Raw genomic sequence first — 25,525 nt, 5'->3', positions numbered from 1 at the left:
GATAGGCCATCTCTTGGCAAAATGAGCTGCTGACGAAGGTCAAGATGACTGATGACTGATCGTTGCTGAAGATCGTAAGGTTGTAATGATGGTACTGCTGTTCTCCACGAGGATCAAGCTGGGAGCAGTTTTCTCAGCCAACACGCACGTGGGTCTTGGCGGTGCTCGTCTCGCGCGTCGCCTTCACCCTCTACTTGCGCATTGAGCGCCTGTCTCCCAGAGAAATGCCACTCTGCAACAGACTAGAACGGAGCCCATCCCCTCTGCCAGCATGTGTGGTTCGCGTGCCCCTACACTGGAAGATGCAAGACTTCGTCTCCGGCCAGAATACCTGAAGCGCAAGCGGTTGCTGGTGCATCATCCACAGCAAGGATCTTTATTTGAGAGAATCGCCCCTGGAGCTGGAGCAGTACTTACTGGCTTGCTGTTCTCGTCCAGGTCACACACAATGCGATGAGAAGACGAGGCCTCTCTCCTCAAACAGAAGGGAAGTCCGAGCGGTAAACATGGAAGCCACGGCCGAAGCCGCACAATGCCAGCGGGAAGTCGACCGACACGATCAACACCATTCAAAGCAGGCACGCTGAAACATTCTTGCAAGCTACATCAGGACAAAGAAGCCCGAACACATATCTGCCGGTACGCCCGAGGTCGCGTGTGGTCGAGTAGGACCAATCCTAAATCCCTACCAAAAACGGCATTCCTGGACAACGACCAGCTTCTTTTCGCTGACGGAGTAAAGACAGCGAACCCAATGGCATCTCGGCATTCCAGCCTAAGGCCACACTTGCAACTCCTCCGGCCTCTATCCAAGATGCACATGGCCACTGCTGCATGTTGCAGATCATTGCTAGCATTCCTTTCGGTACCGAATTACATGGATCGCAGCCAACTGGCCAGAGACGCAAGTTCAAACATGCCGGAGCTGTCTCTTGTTCACATGTGACATTTATTAACCACTGAGCGATCTCAAATAAGAAAGCGAGGCTATCCCCCGACAACAGAAGATCGCCCAACATCTGCAAATCTCTGCCCAAATATATAGGCCGAAGGAAGCATGCGTGTTACACACAGGCTCTGCTGGTATGCTGAGGCTGAGCAGCTGCGCATCTGCAGCTCGGCTCGAACATACCCACCCATATTCACAGCTTTGACTTGCCCACAGTCGCAGGCCACATTTTGCTCACCGGACTCACTTCCTCCAATTCTCCAGGCCCATCGGGTTAGACCACATGAAACCCTCCTGCCATTGATGCCAGGCACAGATCGTTCCAATAGCATCGTTCACGATGACAATCCAAACCCCGCGCGATGATCCTCAGATCGAGCGCGACAATAATCCAGGCGCAAGTCATCAATTGAGTGAAATCGCAGCACCGAAAGAAGATCAATCTACTGGGATAGAGAGATCACCCAAACTTACACAGCCTTCCAGCGCATCGGAGCACGGACAGCGCGTACCGGAAGCCAGAGCCTCTGAGGAAATACAGATCGAGGCTTGTGACGAGAATTCAACTTTCTTACAAGGCGAATATCGGCGACCCTCGCACGATGCCATATCTGAGCACAGCCAATCGCCATCCGCCAGTGAAATGGTGAAGGCAAAAGAGAACTCGTCAGTGTTGCTGCATAGATCTGGTTACACCCTTTTACTGGTTGCAACATACTCGAGTCTGGCCTTGGTTGCCTGGATACTAACATGTCTCCTGACATACAATCCTCTCACAGTGGGACAATATGAGCTCAACGTACACGAGCGTAGCTATGGATCAAGCGCCAGATTCTTCCATGCAAAATATGTCAAATCTGAGGAAATCTATAGAGCTGCTCGCACTATCCAGACAATAGTAGCGCTGCTCACCATTCCCCTTACCTCGGCCGTCTGCTCTGCTGCTGCACCCGCATTCGCGCAGACTGGACCAAAGCAGCACCGCTTGACAATGCGGCAGCTAATGGTGCTTGCTGATAAGGGATGGACTGATCCAGTGACCATCGCAAAGGTCTTGTGTGGGAATGGGAAGAAATTTGGATCGCGGTTGTTGTTCTGTGCGGTATTACTCAACATCCTGGGTAAGTTCGCGAGCGAAGTTTGGCAGTGTTCCGGAGGTTAAATCACGGCTCACGAGGGCTGACTCAACCAAGGTGCATCGATTACCCCATTGCAGACCATTCTCGTAACGCCAAAGATCATAAAGACTCCGACTGAGTCGACGTCAGTGATATTTCTGGCCGATATACCTGATCAATTCGAGAACTTGTGGGACAACAATGTGGTCACCATCATGACACGAAACGCGCTTTCGACAAGCAACACGGCACCACAAGCTCGCTTGTGGCAGAATGAGTTCAATTGTTCGATGCTGGATAGCAATCTCACAGAGCAGTGTCTCATGGGCGCTGCCACGCTTGGTCAGATCTCGCAAATGTCGCACCCGTACTTTGCCCAATTGCCGGCTGGCACTCACACTGGTGTTATCAAACAGTTCCTTCCTCGGATGAATTCTTCTGTTCAATGGGAATCTATGCCAGCTGAAGCGATGCCTGCGAATTGCGCATCGCTACCAGGCTCGTTCTACGTGCACTACTCAAACTCAACTTGGCCACCAGAGTCTGACTGGGACTTGATGGGAGGTGCGCCTAAGAACTGGAGCATCGAAGCCTGTATGCCCGGCAATCAAAGTGCTGTCCCTTGGAAGAGCACCTACCACAGGCAAGATTTCGTTGAAGAATTGTATCTCAACATATCCGTAATGGGCTACGACTGGCAACATGCTTCTGAGCAACCGCCTGGTTCACCACACTTTGGAGGAGTCTTCAAAGTCACGTCCAATACCACCGCTGGCTATTTCGAGCTTCCCAATCATATGAACGGAGGAAAGGCTGGGGAGATTATCGAGGATGACCCCAATAACCTCTGTGGCTCTAACTGTATGTTGCAAACCTCTGCAGGAAGACTGTCGTCGAGATCTGCAGCTGTAAGCTATCAGAACGACGATTCTTGGGACCTCAACACTTTGAAGAACAAAGGCGTGAGTATTGTTCACATAATTCGACAAGTCCGCTCGCTAATATGAGTACAGCCGCTTCTGACTGTCGCTATGGCTTTGTTCGGCTATGGGTCGTACATACCACATCAACTCGATCACCCGGAAGCATATCTCTCGAACATCACATATTTCAAAGATAGTCCCAAGAACAAGACCAACCACGCCAGCAGCTGTATTGACCAAAGACCATTCGAGTCGCTCCTTCAACCAACAACCGGACGAAGTTCGAAGTGTGTTATGGACGACGTCCGATCACTAGAAGAACTAGATGATGGAATCGCCCGCTATCTCCAGTCCTTTTATGTCAATACCCAATACGAAGTTGGAGATGCCGAACGACCTACGAATGCCTTTGCAGCCGCCGTATACCTCGCGACGGAGGCATGGTTCACTACTGGCCATTCCGATTGGGGTTCCAGGTCAGTCTACTCTGACCCTGGAGCCGACACAACGATACCGACCATGTGTCTCGCGAGCATGATCATCTTGTCTCTGATGCTAGGTATTTACCTCGCTTGCATCATTGCGCTTTCGGTCTATAGCTCGAGGAAGCCTTTGTAGACAAGACAACTGGACTCTTTTACGATGATGCGGATCGGTGCCGAGGTGCACGAACAAGTGCCTTTCAAAGTATGCTTCGAAGTTAGCGCGGTTCGTGTCTTGGACGATATGCCCGGCTATGTTGGCGATGCGACTGGAGGGGAAGGCGATGTCGGTGTATTGGGCATTGGGTCTAACACTCCACTCACTGGTGTCCGCTGGTACGAGAGCTACAAACCCGATGCCGTGAAAGAGGCTCAAGAAACGCGTCGAAGGGCCCAGTTCCGAATTCACCCATTAAGCCAGCAACAGGACAAGTCGGTGAACGCAAAGCAATAAAGCTGGATGAGTTGCGGGAGGTGTTTTGCACACTACCATGCAGGTTTTGCTCGCTATCTGCAATGTCCGCCTACCAGACAACACTAACGACAATCTTTGATTTGGATCTCTCCACCAAACAATAAGCCATGACAGAACCATCAGAATATTCGACCAGAGCTATATAGCCGACATGCAAGCCACAATGGCAAGCACCGGGCAAGCTTACCCACACCCACACCATACCTTCCAACGATGCCGCAACATCTTTGAACCACCTTCTCTAGTCGGTAATAACGAAGGAGTAGGTTCCGTCGACCTGATCGTCGCTGATCCTTCTCGCAGTGCACACCTCTCCGGTCTGGTCTCCGCCTTCGCACCCGGTAATCGTTCCGCCTAGACAGTTCAATGTCGCAGTGAACGCCACATTGCCGCATTGGCCTTCTGGTGGTGTGAAAACATACGTATGGGACTGCGAAGCCGACTCCTCGGTCGTGAACTCCATTGATGCCGATACGATTCCAAATGGATCACCTACAGATGCTCCAAAGGTTGTTGATCTGGAGACACTCATTTCGTTGGTGACCTCTTGCATTGTGCCATCGCCGCAGATTCTGGCGCCAATCTTGGAGGAAACGCTATCAGCCTTGGTGTAAGTGTCGCCTGATGGCGTGAAGGAGTCACAGTCGCGCTTCGCCAGGTTTTGTCCAATCTTGAACACTCGCATTCCGGAAGTTGAAGTCGACTCGACTACTGATGAAGAGTTGAGGCCAAGATCTTCCATGAAGACTTCCATCATGTCACCAGACTCGTTGCCGACGCTTAGCGGGACAACGACGTTGCCTGAGCCATCCCGGAGGACTACACAGTCTACACTGGAAACGGTATTGAGACCACGCTTGACGCCAGAGGCCGCGCAGTCGCCGCTACCACAACAGAATTGGACCATGAATGCGGGATCTATGGCTCTGAACGGCTTGAAGCATCTTCCTCCACGGGTAACAATCAGAGGCTCTCCGCAGTTTGGATCTAGAAAGTGTCAACTTGGTGTGATTGATATTGGAACGACTACTTACCCTCCTGCCCAGCAGGGCTACGTACAATGAACTTGCAATCAGGGTTGGGATGCTCCGCTGCGATGAGTTAAGATCCACTACGCTCACTCCAAGGTCCGAGAAGCCTTACCAATGTCGAAGATAATGTTCCTCCTAGAGTCCTCGACCTGCTCGTAATCTCCTGCTGTGCTGCCAAGGACCGTGTCGCGATCATAGACAACGCAAGCTGGGTATCCCGTGCCAGCAGTTGTAACGGAATTTGGGCAGTTTCCACAGGTTTCGTCTGTGCAGAGGCGCATTGGTGCTTGACTGAGGGCTCCGATAGGTAGGAGTGCCAGTAGGCTGGGAAGTAGGCGGAGGAGGGCCATTGTGAGTGCGAGTGTAAGTGTTACTTGTGCTTGAGTGCTTGTTCAGTTGGTTCTGGCTCATGTACTTTGATGAGAACTGCCTACTTATATGTCGAACATCTTTCATGTTTTCAACTCCGTCAACAGCATCCCTAAGGGCAATACGTCGTCGGCTACATCCCACAGATGATCCCAGTGAAGAGTCCAGTGGGCATCAAGCTGTACAATACCCCAACAAGTCCTCCTCATGATCCTGCTTCTGATCCCCGACTCCCGCGAATCATTTCTACTTGTCGGACCCAAACTCCAGAAAATGAGCGAATCAAGATGGGCATGAGAAACTCAGTTCGCACGTGTCGCTTGCTTTAGACCAGGTCAATCGTACCTTGTGATAGAGCCGCCGGCTAAACGTCACTGTATCACAGCTTGGTGCTCCTTCGAGCCCTCCCTCTCTTTGATCCCACTGCCTGAGCCTTGTTGGCCACCATGCAAGCCGCTTATCACAACTCAATAGGCAAGATGCTGACGATAGACTGTTGAAAGTAGGACAACGAAGCTCGATGGAGAGCACTTTTGCTTTTGGAACTGTTTTCACAGCAGAAAGCCGCCAGCTAGCAGACCAAGATCCTTGGAACGCAAAATCAAGGCGTACAGACCTACAAGACTACCTGATGCTCAATCATGACAGCAGGAGAATACTTATACCAGTGCCATCTCCCTTTTCGCAAACACATTCCACCTTCTCCAAACTGCCCTGATCAGCCACCAAAACAATCAAAATGCATCACCTTTTCTACACAATTGTAGCCAGCCTCAGCACTCTGGCTTTTGTCAGCGCTGCCCCAACTCTCGTCACTCGCAACGACAAGACCGATCCTCTCCTTCTCACCTTTTGGGAGAATGGATGCAATGTTGAAGGAATGTCCAATCAAATCACCTACCCGTTCAGCAGTGAGGGTCCAGCTTACCCTGGCGACTGCGTTGCAACTGGACTGTACAACTGGCAGAGTACAGAGATTGTTCAAGACAAAGGAGCAAGCTACTCGATCGAATTGTTTTCAGGAGAGGGCTGCAATAACCCCATCGTTGTAAGTGGCAGCCTAATGCATTACGAACAGTCGGTGTTGGGGTATACTGATTTGGCTGTTAGACTGTGGCAGAGAATGGTTGTTACACTCAGCCTGAGGGACAAATTGTGCTCTCTGCTAGAGCCAGCTTGAGGTGAGCTCGTGTTTGGCTGTCGCTGAACGGAGGACGTATAGCAGCACTATCCGAGTTCAACGATTGCGCAGTATGAGCGGGGCAGTTTGCGAAGACTCGGCAAGTGGATTGACAATCTGGAGGAAGCGAGTCACGTCTTGATGTATGTAAATGATAATCCCGCATTAATGAGTGATACGACCAACCAGAGATTCACTTGGCAGTTGTGCATGTTCAAAGAGTATGATTGATCAATAACATGAGTTCGACCGTGGAATTAATCTAGTAGAGGATTCTATAATCTCTTCGTTGCGCTGCGCTCCGAAGCATTTTATGCAGTGCAGTCTCCACTCTCCACTGAATGCCGGCAGGATAGTGAAGATTTTGCCAAGGCGGACTAGCTCACAGATCGTCGAAGGATTGCGAGAGGGATTAGTGCGAGGGATTTAGTATGAAGGCTAAATTCCAAGCACTGACGAAACCATAGTTACCATGACACAGATCTGCGCGACCCCGTGTGCGCTGTTGCCGCCGTGTGGTAAGACTTGCGATTCGACGGTAGACGCGCTCTTCGTAGAACCATACAATCTCAAGCCGCTATTTGATTGATCGTATACAGTCATGTGATTGGACTTCGCTTCCTCCTCTTGAATCGGGCGCCATGCACATCTCAGTCCGTGATGACTGTGGACAGAATGCCTTGAATGACCATATCCTCGATATTCATATCCCCAGCGTTTTCAGCATAGTCCGAGACGAATGTTGGACCACATGCCTCCACAGACTTCATGCCATCACCCTCTCCACCAATGCCTTCGCAGTCAGTCATCAGATTTGCACACCACTGTGAAATTGTCAGCGCATAACCAAAAATTGCGAGCACAGCCTTTGCGTGTACTTACCCTCCTTGCTGTAAAGGCCACATTGAAGCTCGCTCCCCCACGTACAATGACATCGTAGTTGAGCTCAGCGCTACTCAGCGCTGGAAAAAAGCGGCTTGTCAGATTCTGCAGGTCCAGGAAGAACTGGTCGAATTCGGGCTCGGCGGCTGAAGAGCCATTGATGGTGCGGTTATTGTCCAGTATGCCAGTGTCAATTGGAAATCCGAATGTACAGAGCGTATCCGTGCCGCACGAAGTGCGAGGGCTGACTGCTTTTGAGGAATCACTAGTGGTGGTGAAATTGTTCATCACGTTGATCGTGCAACCCGTGGATGTACCTTGTCGCTTGATCAGGTTTCCGGAGGAGAGAGAGGGCACAATAGTGCCGTTGACGGTGAATACCATCGAAAATATGGCCACCAGGAAGAGCACTCTCAAGGAAACGGGGCAGATTCTCTTTGGGCTGCCTGAGCTTGAGTCTCCATCCGAGAGGCGTTCGGTGATATTGCCCATGATACCCTCCTGGCAAAACGGCTGGGAGGCGAGGACCGTGTCGACATCACTGTCTTCCACAAGGCAATCGACAAATTGCTGCGAGACGAGGTTTGTGCTGCAATATTCGGTGCACAGGTATTGCTGTATGGGGTTATTGTTGCAGCACGAGGCCAGCCGAGAGTTATTGCTTGGACTCGCCAGGCCGCAGATACGACCTGAAGTGTTGTTCAGAACGATCGGAGGGCTAGGCGAGCCTTGCGCGCAGGTGAAGTTGAGTGTAGACATTGTATTCTCAGGTGTGGTATAGAGCAAGTAGGATGGAGCAAGAGCAATTGAAGTTAAGGGCGGTTGCTCAGGAGCGGCGCGAATATTGTTTATGATGAAATCGTGCAGCAAGCAAGCATCACGCGTGCACGGCGCGCCATCACACACCGACCTGGAGGCTGAAGCCAATGCATGCTGTGCCTCACCAACAGACTTTCCTGGAGAAGGATTCACTTGGAAGTAGGTTCGACAGCTACCGGGGGCGGCTCATCTTGGCGAAGCAGATCGACGGCTTGGCTTCTCAAGGTGGTCCGAGGGGTAGAAGCAGCGACGAAATGACAACCCTGCCCGATGTGCAGCAGCAGGCCGGATTCCCAGATGCGCTGAGCCAGCGCATAGCATGCCCTTGCGCCAGTGAACAGCGAATCCTGCATGCATCAGTAAGGGAGTTGACAGAGAAGACGTTTCAAGCCGCTGCTCAGTAGGCTAAGAAAATACACAGTCGCTTCACGTGCCGGCGCTTATTTGGCCAATACCGGTCGAGGCAGCGAAGGGGGTGGCCGGGAAAGCTCGAGCATGCGGCACTTCGAGCCAGCATGACCGAAACTCACGTCTTGTGTTACATGCTGACATGTCTTTTCCTTGCCGATCCTTCGTCGTGGACGCCAATGCATAGACCCATGCGTGGTGTTGGTGCAGGCCGCCGGAAGCTTAAGTGAGGTATAGCCATCAAGCTACGCACACTGGCGACTCTGCATCTTAAGCTAGCCTGTTCCGGGCGCTGAGCCGTGTTGAAAGATCGGCTACCAACACGATCAATGGATGATCGCAAAGCCTCGTAGCAGCAGCGATACCATGAGGGTATAGTGCTGCGGTGTTGAGGATCAACTAGTGGATAAACGCAGATGTGAGTCCTTTCTACGCCGCACTCATACATCCAACTTTGCTTTCGATGACGGCAAATTCTCCCACTGAGCGTGAAGGTCCTGCCGCCAAGGTCATGTTGCACGGCCGCGCCGCAAGCAGTGAACATATATGATGGCGAAGGACTGGGAGCACTTCAATGTAGAGCGGTGCAATCCGCGTTTCTCTAATGTAAACGGACTAATCGGCCTCGGTGAGTCAAGATCGAACTTTCATCTCTTCAGCAGGGAGATCACTCACCGCAGGAAATGCAGCTTACCCATCGCTCTATCGAATCGAATGCGAGGCATCATGTCCAACGCTGCATCGACTCACACCAAGACCACGACCACGTGGATGGATCAAGAGAGACCAGCACGACTCTGCGCCGACTATACTCCCTGGACCGCATCAGGCCACGTGCAGCAGGTAAATGTCTCCGGGACATTTGAGTGCGTGAGCACTAAGACGTATGCCACCACGGACAATACGACCGACGAATTGTCCCAGCATAGTCAGATTATGTCCAAGTGTGCTCAATCCAGTCAGACCTTGCCAGCCGGGAGCGGCAAGGCCCAAGGACAGGTGTATTTTTGCCGGCAGCATGGTTGTCAAGGAAGGCCATTCACGAATCTCAGTAACTACAAGCGACATTGTAGGGAGCAGGATCAAGCGTATGCGAAACCCGCCTGTTCAAGATGTGGCAAGAGTTTTCTGAGGGAAAAGGTGCGCGATGAGCATTATCTCCAGATGCGTTGTAAGGTCGTAAGCATCGATGCGAACGGTGTCCCTCTTTTGATACCTCTTGACTCGAACAGCGCCGGAGTGCGGTGATGGAGATTCTGCAGGCAGGCTCGCTCTTTCAAATGGTGTGCGTGGGCTTGATTTGGTGGTGGATGTGTCGTTGCCTGCACTGGACGGCCTCTGGCCAGACGGCAATTGCGCTCAGATACATCTTGTCATGTCATCGTGTTGCTCCCATCTCGTCTCTGTTCTTTCCAAGGCGATCCTGCCATAGAGAGCGCAGTGCAGGCTCATCGTACGCCAATGCTGGCGCAAGTTGACGGCCGGCGATGCTCGCAGCAGCTTTTGGCTGCCGTCTTCGTCCATAGTAGCATTCATTCCCAGGCACGGAGCCGTACCAGTGGGCACCTCGTGTCGCTGGTCTGTCCTCTACTGCCCAAAGTACTCTCGTCGCAGGTGCGCCATCCTGCGGCCGCACAGCACCTCGGCGGGATGATAGGGTTCGGTGCTTGCAGTGCGTGCTAGAAACCAGTGGTGGCACTTCGTCGGACGTGTCCAGCCGGGCTTCTTGTCCTCGTGATCGGAGTCTCAGTGAATGTCCAAATGGCGCTAATCTGAAGAGAGCTAGATCCATGATTATGTCAGCTCTTACGATGGACCACCACCTTCCGTTCTTCCTCAACTTGTAAACACTTTCATTGACATCCAACAACCGACCGACCGCCATCTATATTGCTGGGATATGGCCCGGTGATCGTCATGTCCTTGTATGAAGCTTGCACATCAACTCTTAAGGATGGGACTTCCCAATGCCGAGGATGCTCCTGAAGGATTCCAAAGCTCGGAGTACAAGCTCGGAACTCCGCGCATTCAGCACTTCAACGCATTATCCTGCCGTAACGAAAGCTGAGGTCGTCAAAAACCAGCATGGCCGATAATACGCCCAACACGCAAGTTCGAACAGTTCACGTCAAACGTCGAAATGGCAAACTACAGAGCTGCGAGCCATGTCGCGTCCGAAAGCTGTCCTGCGATCACAGACTGCCAGCGTGTACAAGATGTATTCGAAGGAAACATGCAGACCAATGTTATTATCACCCAGCGCCGATGACAAGAACGAATAATGCACGAATCTTGCCATCACCAGCAAACTCTTCGGTGACCTCACCAAATTCTGGATCTCGGATAGTTCAGGCTTCTGTGCAAGGTATGTGTGACGAAGCAACGGCGTCCAATCTCAAATACATCTCCTTTTACGGTCATAGTAGTGAGGCTATGGGTGATCATTGGTGTTGTTGGAGGAGACGAATTTGTTTGGACTACAGTTCTACCTCTGATCGTCTGTCTTAGGTACATACACCAATCGACCACAGATATGGACACCGGACCGTGTTCATGCCAGTACGGAAGGCCGACGTATTGCGCAATCGCGATCCGGAGCGCGAGCTGAGAAAGTGCCTCCGTCAGATCGAGTACAAGAAATCTTGAGCGTCCCATCTGCTGGCATTTTGATGGACTCGGCGGCAGGGCGACCGGTCGGCTATCTGGGTGAAATCAGCTCCACTGCATTTGTTGCCGAGCTTCACGACAATCTGGGAATCGACACGCCAGCGACACTCAACGAGTCTCACACGGAACGACTGCCAGATGACCACGTTGAGAAAGGCGTCACAGTGCTCAAATACTTTCAGAACCTTGACCGGATCGAGTACTTCGTCCAAAAATGGCTAGACAAGAGGGATAGTTTCTTAATGTACAGTCCCATCTTCCGCATATGGTTTGAGGAACTGGTTCCGATCATCAAAGATGCGCTGGTATCAAAGACGCTGATCAGTCTAGCTGCTCAAGTTACACACAACACGCAGCGTTCTCTGCCGTGCACGCGTGATATACTGGTACAGGATTGGGCTTACGCAGCGACTGGCTCGAACCTGCGGTGGGAGACCATCGGGCTTGTCTTGACTCAAGTCGGCATCATCGCTTCCATGTCTCACGCCTGGGACCCGATCTTCAATGATGGTGAATCAAGAAAGGACATGATCTTGACAATTCTCGGCCTCATCAGCGTATGTATCGACTTGAGTCAGCGCTGTGGAAGTCGAAACGAGTTGCTCATATGCCTACTGTACGAAAGGCTACTTCATACAGCCTGTATGCAAGGAGACACCTCTAGTCAAGTCTGGACAAGCTTTAGCGAGGTTGCAGACACTGCTGTGCTACTTGGCCTGCATTTGGAGGTGCCGGACAACGCAGACGTACCGATTTTCCTCCGAGAGCTGAGATCACGAATCTTCAATGTGATCTACTCTATGGACAAGCTTCTCTCAACGTGTCTGGGACGCCCATGTCGGATCAGCTACAGATATTGTGTAATACGGGAACCACTTGATCTGACCGATGTCGAAATCTGCTCCGAGCCTGGCACTCTACAACGGAGAATGGCAGAACTGAGCTTGACGGGAGGCTGGTCCACCTCTGGTGATGTCGCAAGAGCTACTTGGCGCAAAGCATCGACTAGTCGGCACACCATACGTGAGGATATTCTGGAAACTGTCATCGGCCCTCACATCATAAATATCGAGACTCGTCTCGACCAGATCCGCGTCCGAGAGCAGGAAGCTCTTGACAGGATGCCAGCATTCTGTCGTCTGGATCCAGAACAACTGATAGCCGACATCAAACGCAATCCCACAGTGCAAATTCCCGGTCGAGGCGTGCGCTGGCGACCGGTAGACGTGGTCTGCTTCTGTTCAATACATCTAGGAATCCGCCACGCAGCTTTCCTCCTCGAGCGTGCCGTACAGAACAAAACCAAATCGAATACCTCGAGGCTCATCGCGGCCGCAAGATCACTCCTCTCACTCGTACTCAAAGCCTATTCCCTCAGCGACTTCCTCGCCGAGTTCCAGGTCGATTTGACAGATAGCTTAGCATGGTACGTTGTGCCAGCAGCAGGCGTGCTTGCCTTAGAAATGCTCAAACGGGAACAATATTATCAGGCCGATGACGACTTCCCGCGCTCGGAGGTTCTACAGCAATTGAGCGTCCTTGTCCCAATCCTGGAGGCTGTTCCCGCGGACGAGGGCAATGGACCAATTTGTGCAATGGGGTTACATGCTATCAAGAAAGTGCTCGACAAACTGCTGTCCAGACCTTACCAAAAACCGGCCAATATCGATGCGCCAACGGTAGGCGGCATGAATCAGTTCAGTACAAACATTAACATGGACAACGATGCAGATTTTCTGCAATGGCTTGGAAATCTGGACTTTGACACGAGCGATTGGCAGTTGTCATGATCAATAATATACAGAAACGACTTTTCGTACAGTATACAGTCAAAGCATCACCACCGCGTGCGATCGGTCGAAAGCTTAACAGAAAGCAATTCTCCTGCACAATATTTCCTTGTTACCAGCCAACCACATTACCATTTGCTCCAAATTGTCCCGCCACATTCATCGCCGCCAAATCCGCCGGATCAAAAGCCCAATCCTCAAAAGTCCAAGCAGCGAAATCATCCAGATCCCCAAAATTCGGCGTTGGTTGCACATCACCGGTGATCGACACATCAGCTCCCTCGTTCCCACCACTAGGATAATACTCCATCGAATCGTCCACATGCTTCCGCTCCACTTCTGATCGTCTCTGCTGCGGAGGTTGTGATACCTGTACAGACTGCTGTCTGTCCTCCACTCTCGCCACAGCAGAACTTTCCACCGGCCCTTCAGCCTGACACGCCATGATTTTATAGAAAGGTCTCGTGATCCGATCTACGGCCTCTTGCATCCACACGGCTTTCCTTTCTGGATCCTTCTTCGCTTTCATATACGCATTCGCAACAAGTAGAATCCACAATTGTCGTTGCTCTCTCCCGAAACGAATGACTTTATCCGTAAGCATTTCACAACATTGCGGAACTAGCCGCGAAGCTGTCTCATCGATTGCGCGGGACAGAGCGTCATCAGCTCGAGGGTTAGAAGCTGAAATATGGCAGAGTGAAATTCCGGCACGGAGTTGATCGTGGCACAGAAGTTCGAGAGCAAAGTAGCCTTTTGGTATGAGGTCTTGATGAGTTTGAACCATTTTGGTAGCGGTTTCGACGAGGATCATACGGCTGAAATCGCGTTCGGCTTTGGTTTCTGCTGTTCGGATTTGGCGGTCGTGCAGGACGAGGATGTATTGTCGGAGATTGATTTCGAGCATTGCTCTGGCGACGATGGAAGATGTTGGGGCGGTGGACCATTCGGGGATGTTTTGGATGTGGTATTCGATTTCGTCGGTGAAGCGTTTGGATTCGTCGAAGGAGACGGATTGGCGGATGTTGTTGAGGTAGGTGTTGAGTGTAGATCTTAAGTGGTAAGATTCGCTGGCTAGACAGAGATATGATGTTGGCGTGAAGTCGTTGGCTTTTCGTAGTGCGGGTAGATGCTGGGTTTCTTGGTCCAGGTCATCGTCGTGAACGTGAACCGGTCCGGGTACATCAGACTGAAGACTCCAGGGTGTGGAGACCATGCCGCGATCAAATGCTGCTTGCAGCTCCAGCTCTGTTACCGCTGCCCATACCCGTTTCCTCAGCTCCTTGTCGAGAACTGAAGTCGGCTTCCTGATCAGATCCGGCGTGCGATGTAATCCAGCAGCCATACAAAACCGGAGCACGTTTCCGCAGTCAGTCCAAGTTCGCTTGTATTTCCGTGCCACGGCATTTTTGGCGATGAGAAGCACAACTCTGAGCTGAAAGTCGATTGCGGCAACATGTTTTTGACTCTGAACTGCCAACCAGTCTTCGACCGAGGGCACCCAATTTATTGCCTTTTCTCGTGGCATTGAGCTGTTCCCGTTGTAGAGCTGTGGTGAGTCCGGTGTCAAACACTGCGCGGCGGCCATCATGGTCAGTAGCAGAGCCACGAAAAACGGCCTGGCGTTGGAAACCCCCTCATTCCACATCTCCGCATATTCACTCCAAAAGCTTGGCTGATGAATGACGTTGTAGAGACTTCCGTAGTTTTCAAGATACAGTTCGATGAGAACATCAGCCTCAGCCTTTGTAGGAAGCATGGCTCTTAGTGCTTCATCATTCACCGGATTACGTGTCGATCCAGAATGCTCCCTCCTTCGCTCAAGGGTGCACATGTCCTCCTTGATCCTGGCCAAGGCTGGGTATTGTTCGAAGGTTTCTAGTAAAGTCAGCACGAAACACCAAGTCACTGCAGTAATCATTCATGGTATGAGAAGACGAATTCACGACAAATTGAACTCACCTCTGGTGAAACCTTGCAGTTCAGGTATTCGAGCAATCAGGGCTCCTGGATGTGTATTGCCATGGAACTGAGTCTTAAAACTTCTGCCTCGAAGAAGCGTTGTTTCGCGGTCCTGTACAGGCGCCGCTACATCGACAGCACCGCCTCCCGCTAACGACTCCGGGGTGAGTGGAATGTGTGCTTTGCCAACGGGTGCACCACCTGCCTTGGCAAGTGCAGCCTCAAGTTGTTTGATTCGTCCATCCTGGTATTCGAGTCGAGACAGCAGATCTCCGGAAGGAGCAGTGGCCCCAATTGGCCGAGTAGAATGGCTATATAGCGGTGGCAGTTTATGCGACGCTGGAGGTATTGTTGGCTCTTCGCGGATTGGCACTTCGGCAGAATCCTCCAGATACAGACAGTTAGAAGCTTGGCCAGCTTTCGTGCAACGCCCGCAGGCAGGCATCGCTCGATCGCATTGCAGTTTGCGCCTCCGACAGTCATAGCAAGACAGAACCTTTCGTCTGCGCTTCCTCTCATTACCTCCGAGGCCATCGGGCGAGCGCGCACGAGGGAACTGTCGCCCTTCCGGTAGAAGTGGATCCGTAGGCATGGCTTCCACCCCTGCGCCGTAAGCCCTTTGGTGGCTGCTTCTGACGATTGCTTAATGCTGCTTGGTGAGCCAAACCTTCTGACTGCGCGCAAATTTGAACGGCCTACGGAGTGTCGGATCAGGATATAGAGGTGTCCAAGGGTACACAGAAGATACGTCAGCTATTTTCGACGCGTTGGCTGTCGGCGAAGCTCGACTTCAGTCTCGAGATGCGCCGTGGAGTCTGGTCTGTTCTTCTCCGAAATGAGCTCGTCCGAGCTCGGCGTTAAGTCATCAAGCAGCGACGACGGGATGATTGCGCATGCTGAAGTCAGATCATCTGCAGGGCAGACTTGAGGCAGCGATGCCCTGGGAGGCGCGTGCGTTAGTCAAGGACATGATTATGGCCAGGTGAAGTCGAGGTGACCAGGACGTGAAGCTGGAGTCCGGCATGGCCCGTGCACGCTCGGCAAAGATAAACGAGATCTCATCCATGTCGACGCGGGAGAGCATGACGAACATTTCGAGATTCCGGCACATCTGAACATTGGTCGCGTCTGCGCTCCACCTCCCTCACGACGACATGCGATAGCATTGGCTTGGACAAGACCGCCAGGTCTCCGCACACACTGTACAGCCACCGAGCACCACCACCACCATGTCGGACGAGCATTCGCCAGAAGAGCTGCGGCGGCATAGCGCTGCCTATCGCCGCCGCGAGTCGAACATCAGCGAGGCCAGCTTCTTGGGCGATGTCGAGATGGCCCAGGACGAGATCTTCTCCGGCCCCATGTCGGAGAGTGTCCCCACCGCCTCGTCATCCTTCTTCCACCGCCGATCAAGAGCCAACTCGGTCACGAGCTTCACATATTACGAGGAAGAGCGCGACTTCGATTCGGAAGAGCTGCCCGAAGATGCCATCTACGAAGAGGAAGATGCGATGGAGAATGGAGAGCTCAGTGGAGAAAGCACGTTCATTGAGCCTGAAATGAATGGAGGTTATGGCGAGACTCCTGAAAGTGGCTCCATTGCATCGAGGAAAAGGAATGGCAGTCGAGGTTCTTCCCATTCCAAAAGGTCGCGTCGATCTACGGACTCCAACCGGCATTCTGTGCAGAGCCCTCTGCTTCGGAGGCATCACTCTGAAGACTCGCAAACGAGCGGTTTCCGCGTTGGTGGTAGGATTAGCCAGAAAATATACATTGTGACCGAAGACATGACAATCGTGGTCGCTGGCTTCAAGACCTCGAACTTTGGCTTTTCGGCATATCTGGCGTTATGCATATGCACCTTAGGACTGGCATACCTCATCCTCAGATGGCTTCCGCGATGGTACGTGAAGCTGATCGGGAAATCCACGCCTCTTGGAGATGCGGATTGGGTTGTCATTGAGAATCAGTGGGGAGAGATGGCGATTCAGAATTTGAGCAAGCAGGAGTTTGGCCAGAGCTTGTCATCCGTGTTCGGCGTGAGTAAAGCAAAATGGCAGGACTACGACGAGTACGATGATCCTATACTGGATGAACTTCGAATCTTGGACTATCGATATATCCGCTTCTGCTACCACCCCACCAAGGACAAGTTTGTACTCGGCAACATGTGGAAAGATCCCGCCTGGACCGATATTCTGGCTGTGCGTCAGGGCATTGATGGCGAAGAGCAAGAAGTTCGCGTGCGTATCTTTGGCAAGAATGCAATCGATCTCGAACAGAAGAGCACTGGTCAACTACTCATGGACGAAGCCTTTCACCCATTCTACGTCTTCCAGATCGCCAGTATCATCCTCTGGTCCGCAGACGAGTACTACTACTATGCTGCATGTATTTTTGTCATTTCTGTCGTCAGTGTCACAACCACTCTGATTGAGACGAAAGCCACAATGAAGCGTCTGCGAGATATCGCGAAATTCGAATGCGACATACGTGTCCTGCGAGGTGGCTTCTGGCGGTATGTCGACTCTAGCGAACTGGTTCCTGGTGATGTCTACGAAGTCACAGACCCCAACCTTGGCCAATTTCCTTGCGACAGTATTCTGCTCTCAGGAGACTGCATTGTCAATGAGAGCATGCTGACTGGCGAGTCCGTGCCCGTGTCCAAAACACCCGGCACTGATGACACTCTTGAGATGTTGAATCTCTCTGCTTCCGCAATCCACGCTGATGTTGCAAAGCACATGCTGTTCAGCGGCACGAAAATCATCCGGGCGCGAAGACCGCAAGACGATAAAAGTGACGAGGCAGCAGCACTCGCACTTGTCGTCAGAACTGGGTTCAATACCACCAAAGGAGCGCTTGTCCGTTCCATGCTCTTCCCCAAGCCGTCTGGGTTCAAGTTCTACCGTGACTCCTTCAGATACATCTCTGTCATGGGCATGATTGCGGCAGTTGGCTTCATCGCATCCTTCGTCAACTTCATTCGTCTAGGTCTGGAATGGCATTTGATCGTCGTGCGCGCCCTCGATCTTATTACCATCGTCGTACCTCCTGCTCTGCCAGCTACGCTTACTATCGGCACTAATTTCGCACTGAGCCGCCTGAAGAGCAAGAACATCTTCTGTATCAGCCCTCAACGAGTTAACGTCGGAGGCAAGATTGATGTCATGGCCTTCGACAAGACGGGCACATTGACAGAAGACGGGTTAGATGTGCTGGGTGTGCGCGTCGTCTCGAGACCAGCTAATCGCTTCTCGGATTTGCTCACTGATTCATCAACACTGCTCCCTGGTGCAGTCTACGAACGCGACCCGACAGCAGACTACAACGCAAACAAGGCGATTCTCTATACCATGGCCACATGCCACTCTCTGCGGATTGTGGATGATGAATTCATTGGTGACCCTCTCGACTTGAAGATGTTTGACTGGACATCGTGGCAGTACGAAGAAGGTGTGGAAGGCGGAGGCGCCGGAGATGACGAAGAGGAGCTGTCACTCACCCCTTCTGTCGCTCGACCGCCACCGGGCATGGAATTCGATTTGGACGAGGAACAAGGGACTCCAAACAGCAGGCGAGCAATTGAGCTTGGTGTTCTCCGTTCGTTTGAGTTCGTCTCTCAGCTGCGTCGCGCTTCTGTCGTGGTCAGACAATTCGGCGAAAAGAGTGGAGATGTGTTCGTCAAGGGTGCCCCAGAGGCCATGAAGGCCATCTGCAAACCAGAGAGCTTTCCTGCTGACTACGACGATTTGCTGAACTACTACACCCACCGCGGCTACCGTGTCATTGCTTGCGCCACGAAACACATCTTTAAGCTCAATTGGCTGAAGTTGCAAAAGATGAAGCGAGAGGACGTGGAGTCTGGGCTGGACTTTGCGGGCTTCATCATCTTCGAAAACAAGCTCAAGGAGACCACTACAGACATCATCACCGAGCTACGTGAAGCCAACATCCGCACAGTCATGTGCACAGGTGACAACATCCTGACGGCCATCAGTGTTGCAAGGGAGTGTGGCGTCATTGACAAGTCGGCCCACTGCTTTGTGCCTCATTTTGTCGAGGGTGACGCTCACACCGCTCTCTCCAAGCTTGCCTGGGAATCGGTGGATAACCCTGTCTACCAGCTCGACGAGAATACGCTCAGACCACTGCCTCCGCCTGCCGAACACGACTCTTCTCTGCCTTATGACGTGTCCAATCTACGCAACTATTCAGTCGCAGTCACTGGCGACGTCTTCCGCTGGATCGTGGACTTTGCATCTCCAAAGGTCCTGAAAGAAATGCTAGTCATCGGCCAAGTCTTCGCACGAATGTCGCCCGACGAGAAGCACGAGCTGATCGAAAAGCTGCAAAGCATCGACTACTGCGCTGGCTTCTGCGGTGATGGCGCCAACGACTGCGGCGCACTGAAAGCCGCCGACGTCGGCATCTCCCTCTCCGAAGCAGAAGCATCCGTCGCAGCCCCATTCACGAGCCGCATTTTCGACATCTCTTGCGTCCCCGAAGTCATTCGTGAAGGTCGTGCGGCACTCGTCACCTCCTTCAGCTGCTTCAAGTACATGTCTCTCTACTCAGCCATTCAATTCACCTCGGTCAGCTTCCTCTACGCTACAGCATCAAACCTTGGCGACTTCCAATTCCTCTACATCGACCTTCTTCTCATCCTACCCATTGCTATCTTTATGGGCTGGACCGGACCCTATCCTTCACTTTCCCGCAAACGCCCCACAGCCTCCCTGGTCTCTCGCAAAGTGCTCACACCTCTCATCGGCCAAATCATCATCACGATACTCTTTCAATTCGTCGGGTGGTTCTTCGTCCGCAAACAACCCTGGTACCAGCCTCCAGTCCTGGACACTGAGCATTCCAATTCCAAGAATTCGGAAAACACAACTCTCTTCCTCCTCTCCTGCTACCAATACATCCTATCCGCCATCGTGCTCTCCATTGGCAAACCTTTCCGGCAGTCCATGCGACATAATTTACCCTTTGTCGTCACCATGGGCGTCGCATTGGGTATTTCATCGTACATGCTTTTCGACCCGGCGCCTTGGGTCGAGAATGTCATGGAGTTGACGTGGATGAGCAACAAATTCCGAGTTTTCATCTTAGTTTTGGGCATTGGCGCTTTTGCGACGAGCTATCTTTGTGAGAGACATGTATTTCCGACTTTTGCGAGGGTCATTGGGAAGCTGAAGGAGAGATTTGGCGAAAAGAAGAAGAGAAAAGAGTATAAGATCATTGCAGAGGGGATGAGGATTTGATCGCAGCAGAAGTCTTGTTGGCGCTGGACCTGCAAAATGAAACATATGTATGGAGTACTTGTAGATTTCCCTTGATGCTCACACATGTCGGCGGGTCATGTTAGATACTCTTGGAAGGTGCGGAGCAACAGTACTGTATAAACTAAAGGCATCGTGATGGCATCTGGAAAGAAAAAATGAAAGATTAAAGGTCCATCATCATTGTTTCTTTAGTCTATGGTCTGATTCCACCAAGCGCTCGAATTTCTCCGTTTCTCCCGCCACAGCGACTAGTAGTCATCCAGCTTAAGACACTTTAGTCATGAGCCGCCAGAATGTGGTCCTGCATTAGCTCTACCGCTTCGAGCTTCGAGCTTTCGCTGTTATCTGCGGGCCTTGCTGCATGCATGCTACTTCGTGTTCGCGAGACCTGCGTTTTTTGACAGCGGTCACATGCGATGCACGCTGCAAGCCTCGTACCACCCCGAGGATCAAAAGACACTACATCCCGCGCAGCGGCAAATTGGTGAAGCGGTGTTTTCTCTTGGCTTATAGTCGGCTCCGCTGGTGAATCGGTGGCATCTAAATTGGATGGAGCGCGATCTTCTTTTCGCTATGCGACGCTCGCACGCGCGAAACATTTCGCAACGCATGGTTCCAGAGAATGGAATAAGTGGTTGCAATCCATTAAGTAGAGTAGCGTGATTCCTCGTTCTCTTGCACTGAGTGGTGATTTGATACTTGTTCATCTTTGGGACCTCATCTACTTTCTCCCCACTCCGGAGTTCTGCACCCAATGATGCGTGAAATCGATTTCTGTCTCACTCCAGTCTTCTGGACTAGGAACCTCAGAATCCGTAGAGATAGAAGAAGAAACTGAAGTCGTGCGTGGAAACTGTCTCTGCTCGGCGTGGTCGCTGACGACAATAAGATCCATGCTGTCTTTCCGCGTGGGAGGGAAAGCTTGGCGTTTTGATGTGGACCGCTGATGTTGACTTTGCCGAGTGTGCTGGTTGTTGGCTTCAAGTGCGAGTCGAGCGAGGAGTTGATGGACAGTGAGTTCGTAGGTTGCCATGTCTGAGGAACGTGGACAGCAAGATGCAAAATGTGATGGAACTCGCGACTCGTGGATATGATGCTCAGTGAGCCCTGTGGGAGTTGCAGTTTGTGATGAAAAATGAAGTGCAATGAAAATATGTCTGCCTGGTAGGAGCAGCAGTGACGAGGTTAAATAAAGGTGATGTTGATACAGTGGCTGCGCCATCGACAGGGACAGCTGCGACTTCTTATGCGATCTAATCTGATCCGGCGGAGATTGTCCGTTATCGATGCCTTGCGTCTCGTACGCGGTTATGTCCGGACGTCCATGGATACTCCCAACCCATTTGATGTGGCAACCACTTCGGCCGAGCTGATCCTGCCGAAAGGATGCTAGGCAGAATTGGAGGTGACGCACTCCAATAAATCAGCAGGCGCGACAGACGAGAGAGAATAATCGTTGTGCAGGGCTGGTGTCTGATGATTGTGTGAGTTTGCTTGCGTGTGGAGAATGCGCACGAGCGGGTTGTCCTCGGGACTAAAGTTCGTGGGATGGAAGTTAGTTCTCTGACTCGTGCTCCACAAAGCGAATCAACTCCACTATCAGCTATAGCTGCGTGCATTGCTTGCAGCTAGAGCTCTGAATGAAAGCCGTGGGAGAGCGAGAGGTCGGTCCTTCCCGTATTGCTGTAGCAGCGGCACGTAGGACCCTCAATAACCACGAGGGACTGCATTGACTTTCCAGCAGGAATCAGCTCAAAGAATCCCAGCATTGCGTGGGGGTGCATGTGCTTCGATGGGGTGAGGGACGTCTTCGTCGCAGTCCAATAGCAGCCTGTGATTATTGCGGTGAGTCTGCTTTCCTTGGCAATGGGACAGCTTGATCCAGATGCTGTTTCTCAATTGATGAGCTTGCCGTAGAACGGAATGCCGATCGAGCTCAATAACATTCGCGCGTCCATGTCGTTCGTTGCAGAAGTGTGTACGATAACGTGAAGTCCAGGGATCATCTTCGGCGGGTAGCTGTACTCAAGTCAGTTGAAAGTGCCGAGCATAGGATGCAAAGTTGCACCGCGGGCCGGGTCGTCAACTCACGCATCGTAATTGACTTCAATCTCAGGAAACAATGCAACGTGCTCTGGGTCAAGTCCGAACGCAATGTTGCCACTGCTGTCTCCAGCACTGCCCTTCACACCGCGCCAATCCTTGATCTTTGGCATGACGACATCAATCACCTTGCTCATGAAGTGATACATGTCCTCCCCTCTGAGCTCCGCTGTGACACTGAGGTGCTGTCCTGCTCGGATGCCGAACCCTGCGACACTCTGCTGGACCTCATGAACTTGCACGCGGACATTGGTCATGGCTTGCAAGACCATACCCGCCACGTGAAGATAGGCGCTATCCTCCGCTGCTTGCTTCATGAAGGCATGCACTGTCACGCGCTCCAGCTGAGGCACATTCTTGAATGTCATAGGTTTGCGCAGGAGCTTGAGCACATCCCCTCCACGAGGCCCTCGCAGAGGTCTATTCTTGAAGTATGGCGAATCTCCGATCCATTCTCTTAACCGCGCTCCTTTCTTGTGAGGTTCTGTGCCCGGTGGGAAATGCGTGTAGGCCAGGGTCATTAAATCGGATTTGAACGTATCGTGATAAGTCTGTTCGAGACGTGGAAGAGAGAATGGGCCTGGTATATATTCGCGCGATGCGGGATCGGAGCCCTTGGGAGGCTGATGAGGGTGCAAAGGACCGCGAAAGTATCTGGGCGGGCGGAATTGATATCTGCGGGTCTGTGAGCTTCGCGCTGTCACAACGTGTTGCGGGCAGATTTCACCTGCTAGCTGGCAGCTGCGCCCTTCTCCGTCGCGATCTCTGCACCGGGTTGTACTCTGATATCCTCTTCTCAGCAGCATCGGGGGGTGTCGACTGGAATTCTGTAGTCTCGAGCTCCTGGACAAAAGTGGATGCATCAGATGAGTCCGTGGACGCGTATCGCCGACATTGTGCAGTCCAGGCGCTGTTCAACGGCCGTTCAGCCAGTCGTAGTCGACGCAAAAACGACGCGGTGACTTCTTGCAGTGCCATGGTGATGAGGATGTTCGAGTGGTGTTGTCCAGACACGGCTTTGCCAATGTCGCTCGGGGGTGAGCGGAGAAAGCAGCAGTGTCAGGCATCCACAAATCTAAGGCACCAACGGCTCCCCGACACGACACGACACAAGAACGCATCACAACACCTTTGATTCGACAACATCACATCGCCTACTTCCCTGCTGAACCCCGAGCCGACCTGAGGGACTCTGGATGGGGTCCACTGCAACACCTGCTTCGCATTTGCAGCAAATGGCCGGACTGAGAGCAGACTCGACAGCAGGCCAAATTCCTGACTGAAGACACCCCATCATGTCCACTTCATCCTCAGAGTATCAGGCACCATTCAATCTTTTCTGCTGTCGACTATGCACCAATTTCTTAGATAATGATGCGATCGGGCCAGAAAAACATGCTTCACGCGTACGAGCGCAAAGCGCGAATACGATTCCGTCTTCCATTCTCGGCATGGCCACGTGGTTCGGAAGCAAGATTTAGCAAAAGCATATTCAACGCGATTGCCCAACCCGTCCAGTCTGCCAAGAGACTCGTCAAGTGAGCGAGTCTGGACCTCCTTAGGTGTGCGCGCTCCTTTCAAGTACACGATACTTCCAAGGCTTCCAAGCCCACTCGTCCCATGGTCCGTCAACATGCCCAGAAAGAGGCATCGCGCTACGAACTGTACGCGTGAAGAATCTCATGAACTAGTCATTTTGTGGCCAACACCAGCATATCACAGCCGGAGCGCAGCGAGGAATGTAGGGGAAACGGAACTCTCGAATGGGCGGCAAAATCCCTCAAACTCCGAGGCGTGGAAAATCTTCTTTTACACAGTATTGTACGGTCACGCTATGGCGAGAGGCGCCCATGCGTGAAGCGCTGCGCGCAGAATGCGCCATGTCTGGTGCAACGCCTTTTCCTGTCGTTTGGCGTTTTTGTGGCGGACACTGAGGCCTGCCAGACCTGCAATAATAAGTATTCGACATGGCCCTGCAAGATTTCCTGCGTGGACCGCCTCTCTCCATTCACCCCGTTTGACGAGCTTCACACGATGATGATCACGTTGTTCCTGGGGCTTTTGTCCCACCGGTTGGCTTTCTGTCAATCGTTGGATACCGAGATCCGCGTCGTTAGCAGCAAGATCGATGCTCCATCGCCGCAAGGTGGACATCCTGTGCTCGTTCCATCCGTTCATCCCCACCTAAACCGGCGAGACCTAAATCATCTAGAGCCGTCGAACGGGACAGCATTGTTCTTCGCTGAACAAAAGCCGCTTGAAGATACAGAAGAACTGATAGCAGCAACGATTACAGCAATTACGCATTCTCTCGCAGTACCGCTGGATCATTCGCAAGGCGTAGCAAATGTAATTTGTCACCAGAGCTACATGACGATTACCTTCCAGGACGAGCTCGCTCGAATGCACGCGCAAGAAAAATGGCTGCCCCTCGATGCAATCACCTTCATTTCATCTTCACCAAGCTGCTTGCATAGCTCGCCCGGGCATCTAGGCTTCTTCCAGTCCACACAAATCACTTTCGACTTGGCCAGCAGCAAGGCGTACGTGCTGGGCGAGCGGAGAGGCTTCTCCCAAGCAGTCAGTAACTTTGACATCGAATTCGGCACGTTTGACATCACGTCGAACAAAGAAAAGTCGACGCTTCAGAGCCGCGGCATATCGAAGCTGTCTCGATCGCCGCGATACAACGCCCCTTGCGAAGCTCGACGCGTGAAGACCTTGACGCCGATGCGCAAGTGTCAGGTCAAGGGCTCGCTGAAGAAGGCCGCGCTCCTCGCACCACGGCGTTCATACCCGGGTACATCGCAGAAGGCCTGCGTGTGCGACTGTCTGGCCGACGAAAAGTGTCTGTCGTTCTCGTGGAACTGGCTGCAGAAAAGATGTTCATTGTACAGCAAATCACTGGCGTCGCAGGGACACCAAGAATCCAGATGGGGGATCCGAATCTATTCTAATCGCCGTTGTTGGGAGGTCCAGGCTCAAGCTCCTGGTACGCCCAATTCACCCACTAGCAGGATGTCAACAACGTCTAGCACTAGACGGACCTCGTCCACCACGTCTACTGCTTCGATGCTAA

General features: G+C 52.2%; 8 protein-coding genes across 8 annotated transcripts; 4 read left to right on the top strand and 4 right to left on the bottom strand.

Annotated features, from left to right (window-relative positions):
* Positions 1-1,289: 1,289 nt before the first annotated feature.
* CKM354_001026700 (uncharacterized protein) lies at positions 1,290-3,926 on the top strand (the record flags this gene model as incomplete). The annotated part of the gene is made up of 4 exons (XM_044805720.1): positions 1,290-2,070; positions 2,143-3,029; positions 3,081-3,466; positions 3,695-3,926. The coding sequence occupies 4 exons, from the start codon at positions 1,290-1,292 to the stop codon at positions 3,924-3,926; spliced, it is 2,286 nt and encodes a 761-aa protein (XP_044661655.1).
* A 262-nt stretch (positions 3,927-4,188) lies between these two features.
* Positions 4,189-5,328, bottom strand: CKM354_001026600 (uncharacterized protein; the record flags this gene model as incomplete). The annotated part of the gene is made up of 3 exons (XM_044805719.1): positions 4,189-4,934; positions 4,982-5,038; positions 5,091-5,328. The coding sequence occupies 3 exons, from the start codon at positions 5,326-5,328 to the stop codon at positions 4,189-4,191; spliced, it is 1,041 nt and encodes a 346-aa protein (XP_044661654.1).
* A 758-nt stretch (positions 5,329-6,086) lies between these two features.
* CKM354_001026500 (uncharacterized protein) lies at positions 6,087-6,532 on the top strand (the record flags this gene model as incomplete). Its single annotated transcript, XM_044805718.1, has 2 exons — positions 6,087-6,395; positions 6,458-6,532. 2 exons carry the CDS (start codon positions 6,087-6,089, stop codon positions 6,530-6,532), a joined length of 384 nt encoding a protein of 127 aa, XP_044661653.1.
* Positions 6,533-7,177: 645 nt separating this feature from the next.
* Positions 7,178-8,168, bottom strand: CKM354_001026400 (uncharacterized protein; the record flags this gene model as incomplete). The annotated part of the gene is made up of 2 exons (XM_044805717.1): positions 7,178-7,351; positions 7,410-8,168. The coding sequence occupies 2 exons, from the start codon at positions 8,166-8,168 to the stop codon at positions 7,178-7,180; spliced, it is 933 nt and encodes a 310-aa protein (XP_044661652.1).
* A 2,553-nt stretch (positions 8,169-10,721) lies between these two features.
* CKM354_001026300 (uncharacterized protein) lies at positions 10,722-13,093 on the top strand (the record flags this gene model as incomplete). Its single annotated transcript, XM_044805716.1, has 2 exons — positions 10,722-11,001; positions 11,145-13,093. 2 exons carry the CDS (start codon positions 10,722-10,724, stop codon positions 13,091-13,093), a joined length of 2,229 nt encoding a protein of 742 aa, XP_044661651.1.
* Positions 13,094-13,205: 112 nt separating this feature from the next.
* Positions 13,206-15,647, bottom strand: CKM354_001026200 (uncharacterized protein; the record flags this gene model as incomplete). The annotated part of the gene is made up of 2 exons (XM_044805715.1): positions 13,206-14,971; positions 15,056-15,647. The coding sequence occupies 2 exons, from the start codon at positions 15,645-15,647 to the stop codon at positions 13,206-13,208; spliced, it is 2,358 nt and encodes a 785-aa protein (XP_044661650.1).
* Positions 15,648-16,284: 637 nt separating this feature from the next.
* CKM354_001026100 (uncharacterized protein) lies at positions 16,285-20,322 on the top strand (the record flags this gene model as incomplete). Its single annotated transcript, XM_044805714.1, has 1 exon — positions 16,285-20,322. One exon carries the CDS (start codon positions 16,285-16,287, stop codon positions 20,320-20,322), a length of 4,038 nt encoding a protein of 1,345 aa, XP_044661649.1.
* A 1,916-nt stretch (positions 20,323-22,238) lies between these two features.
* On the bottom strand, positions 22,239-23,424 carry CKM354_001026000 (mitochondrial 54S ribosomal protein YmL7/YmL5; the record flags this gene model as incomplete). Its single annotated transcript, XM_044805713.1, has 3 exons — positions 22,239-22,362; positions 22,435-23,121; positions 23,174-23,424. 3 exons carry the CDS (start codon positions 23,422-23,424, stop codon positions 22,239-22,241), a joined length of 1,062 nt encoding a protein of 353 aa, XP_044661648.1.
* Between the last annotated feature and the right edge of the window lie 2,101 nt (positions 23,425-25,525).

Source organism: Cercospora kikuchii, assembly GCF_019650295.1.
Source record: "Cercospora kikuchii DNA, contig_00007, whole genome shotgun sequence".
NCBI lineage: Eukaryota > Fungi > Ascomycota > Dothideomycetes > Mycosphaerellales > Mycosphaerellaceae > Cercospora > Cercospora kikuchii.
This window is presented reverse-complemented; position numbering and strand designations above follow the sequence as displayed.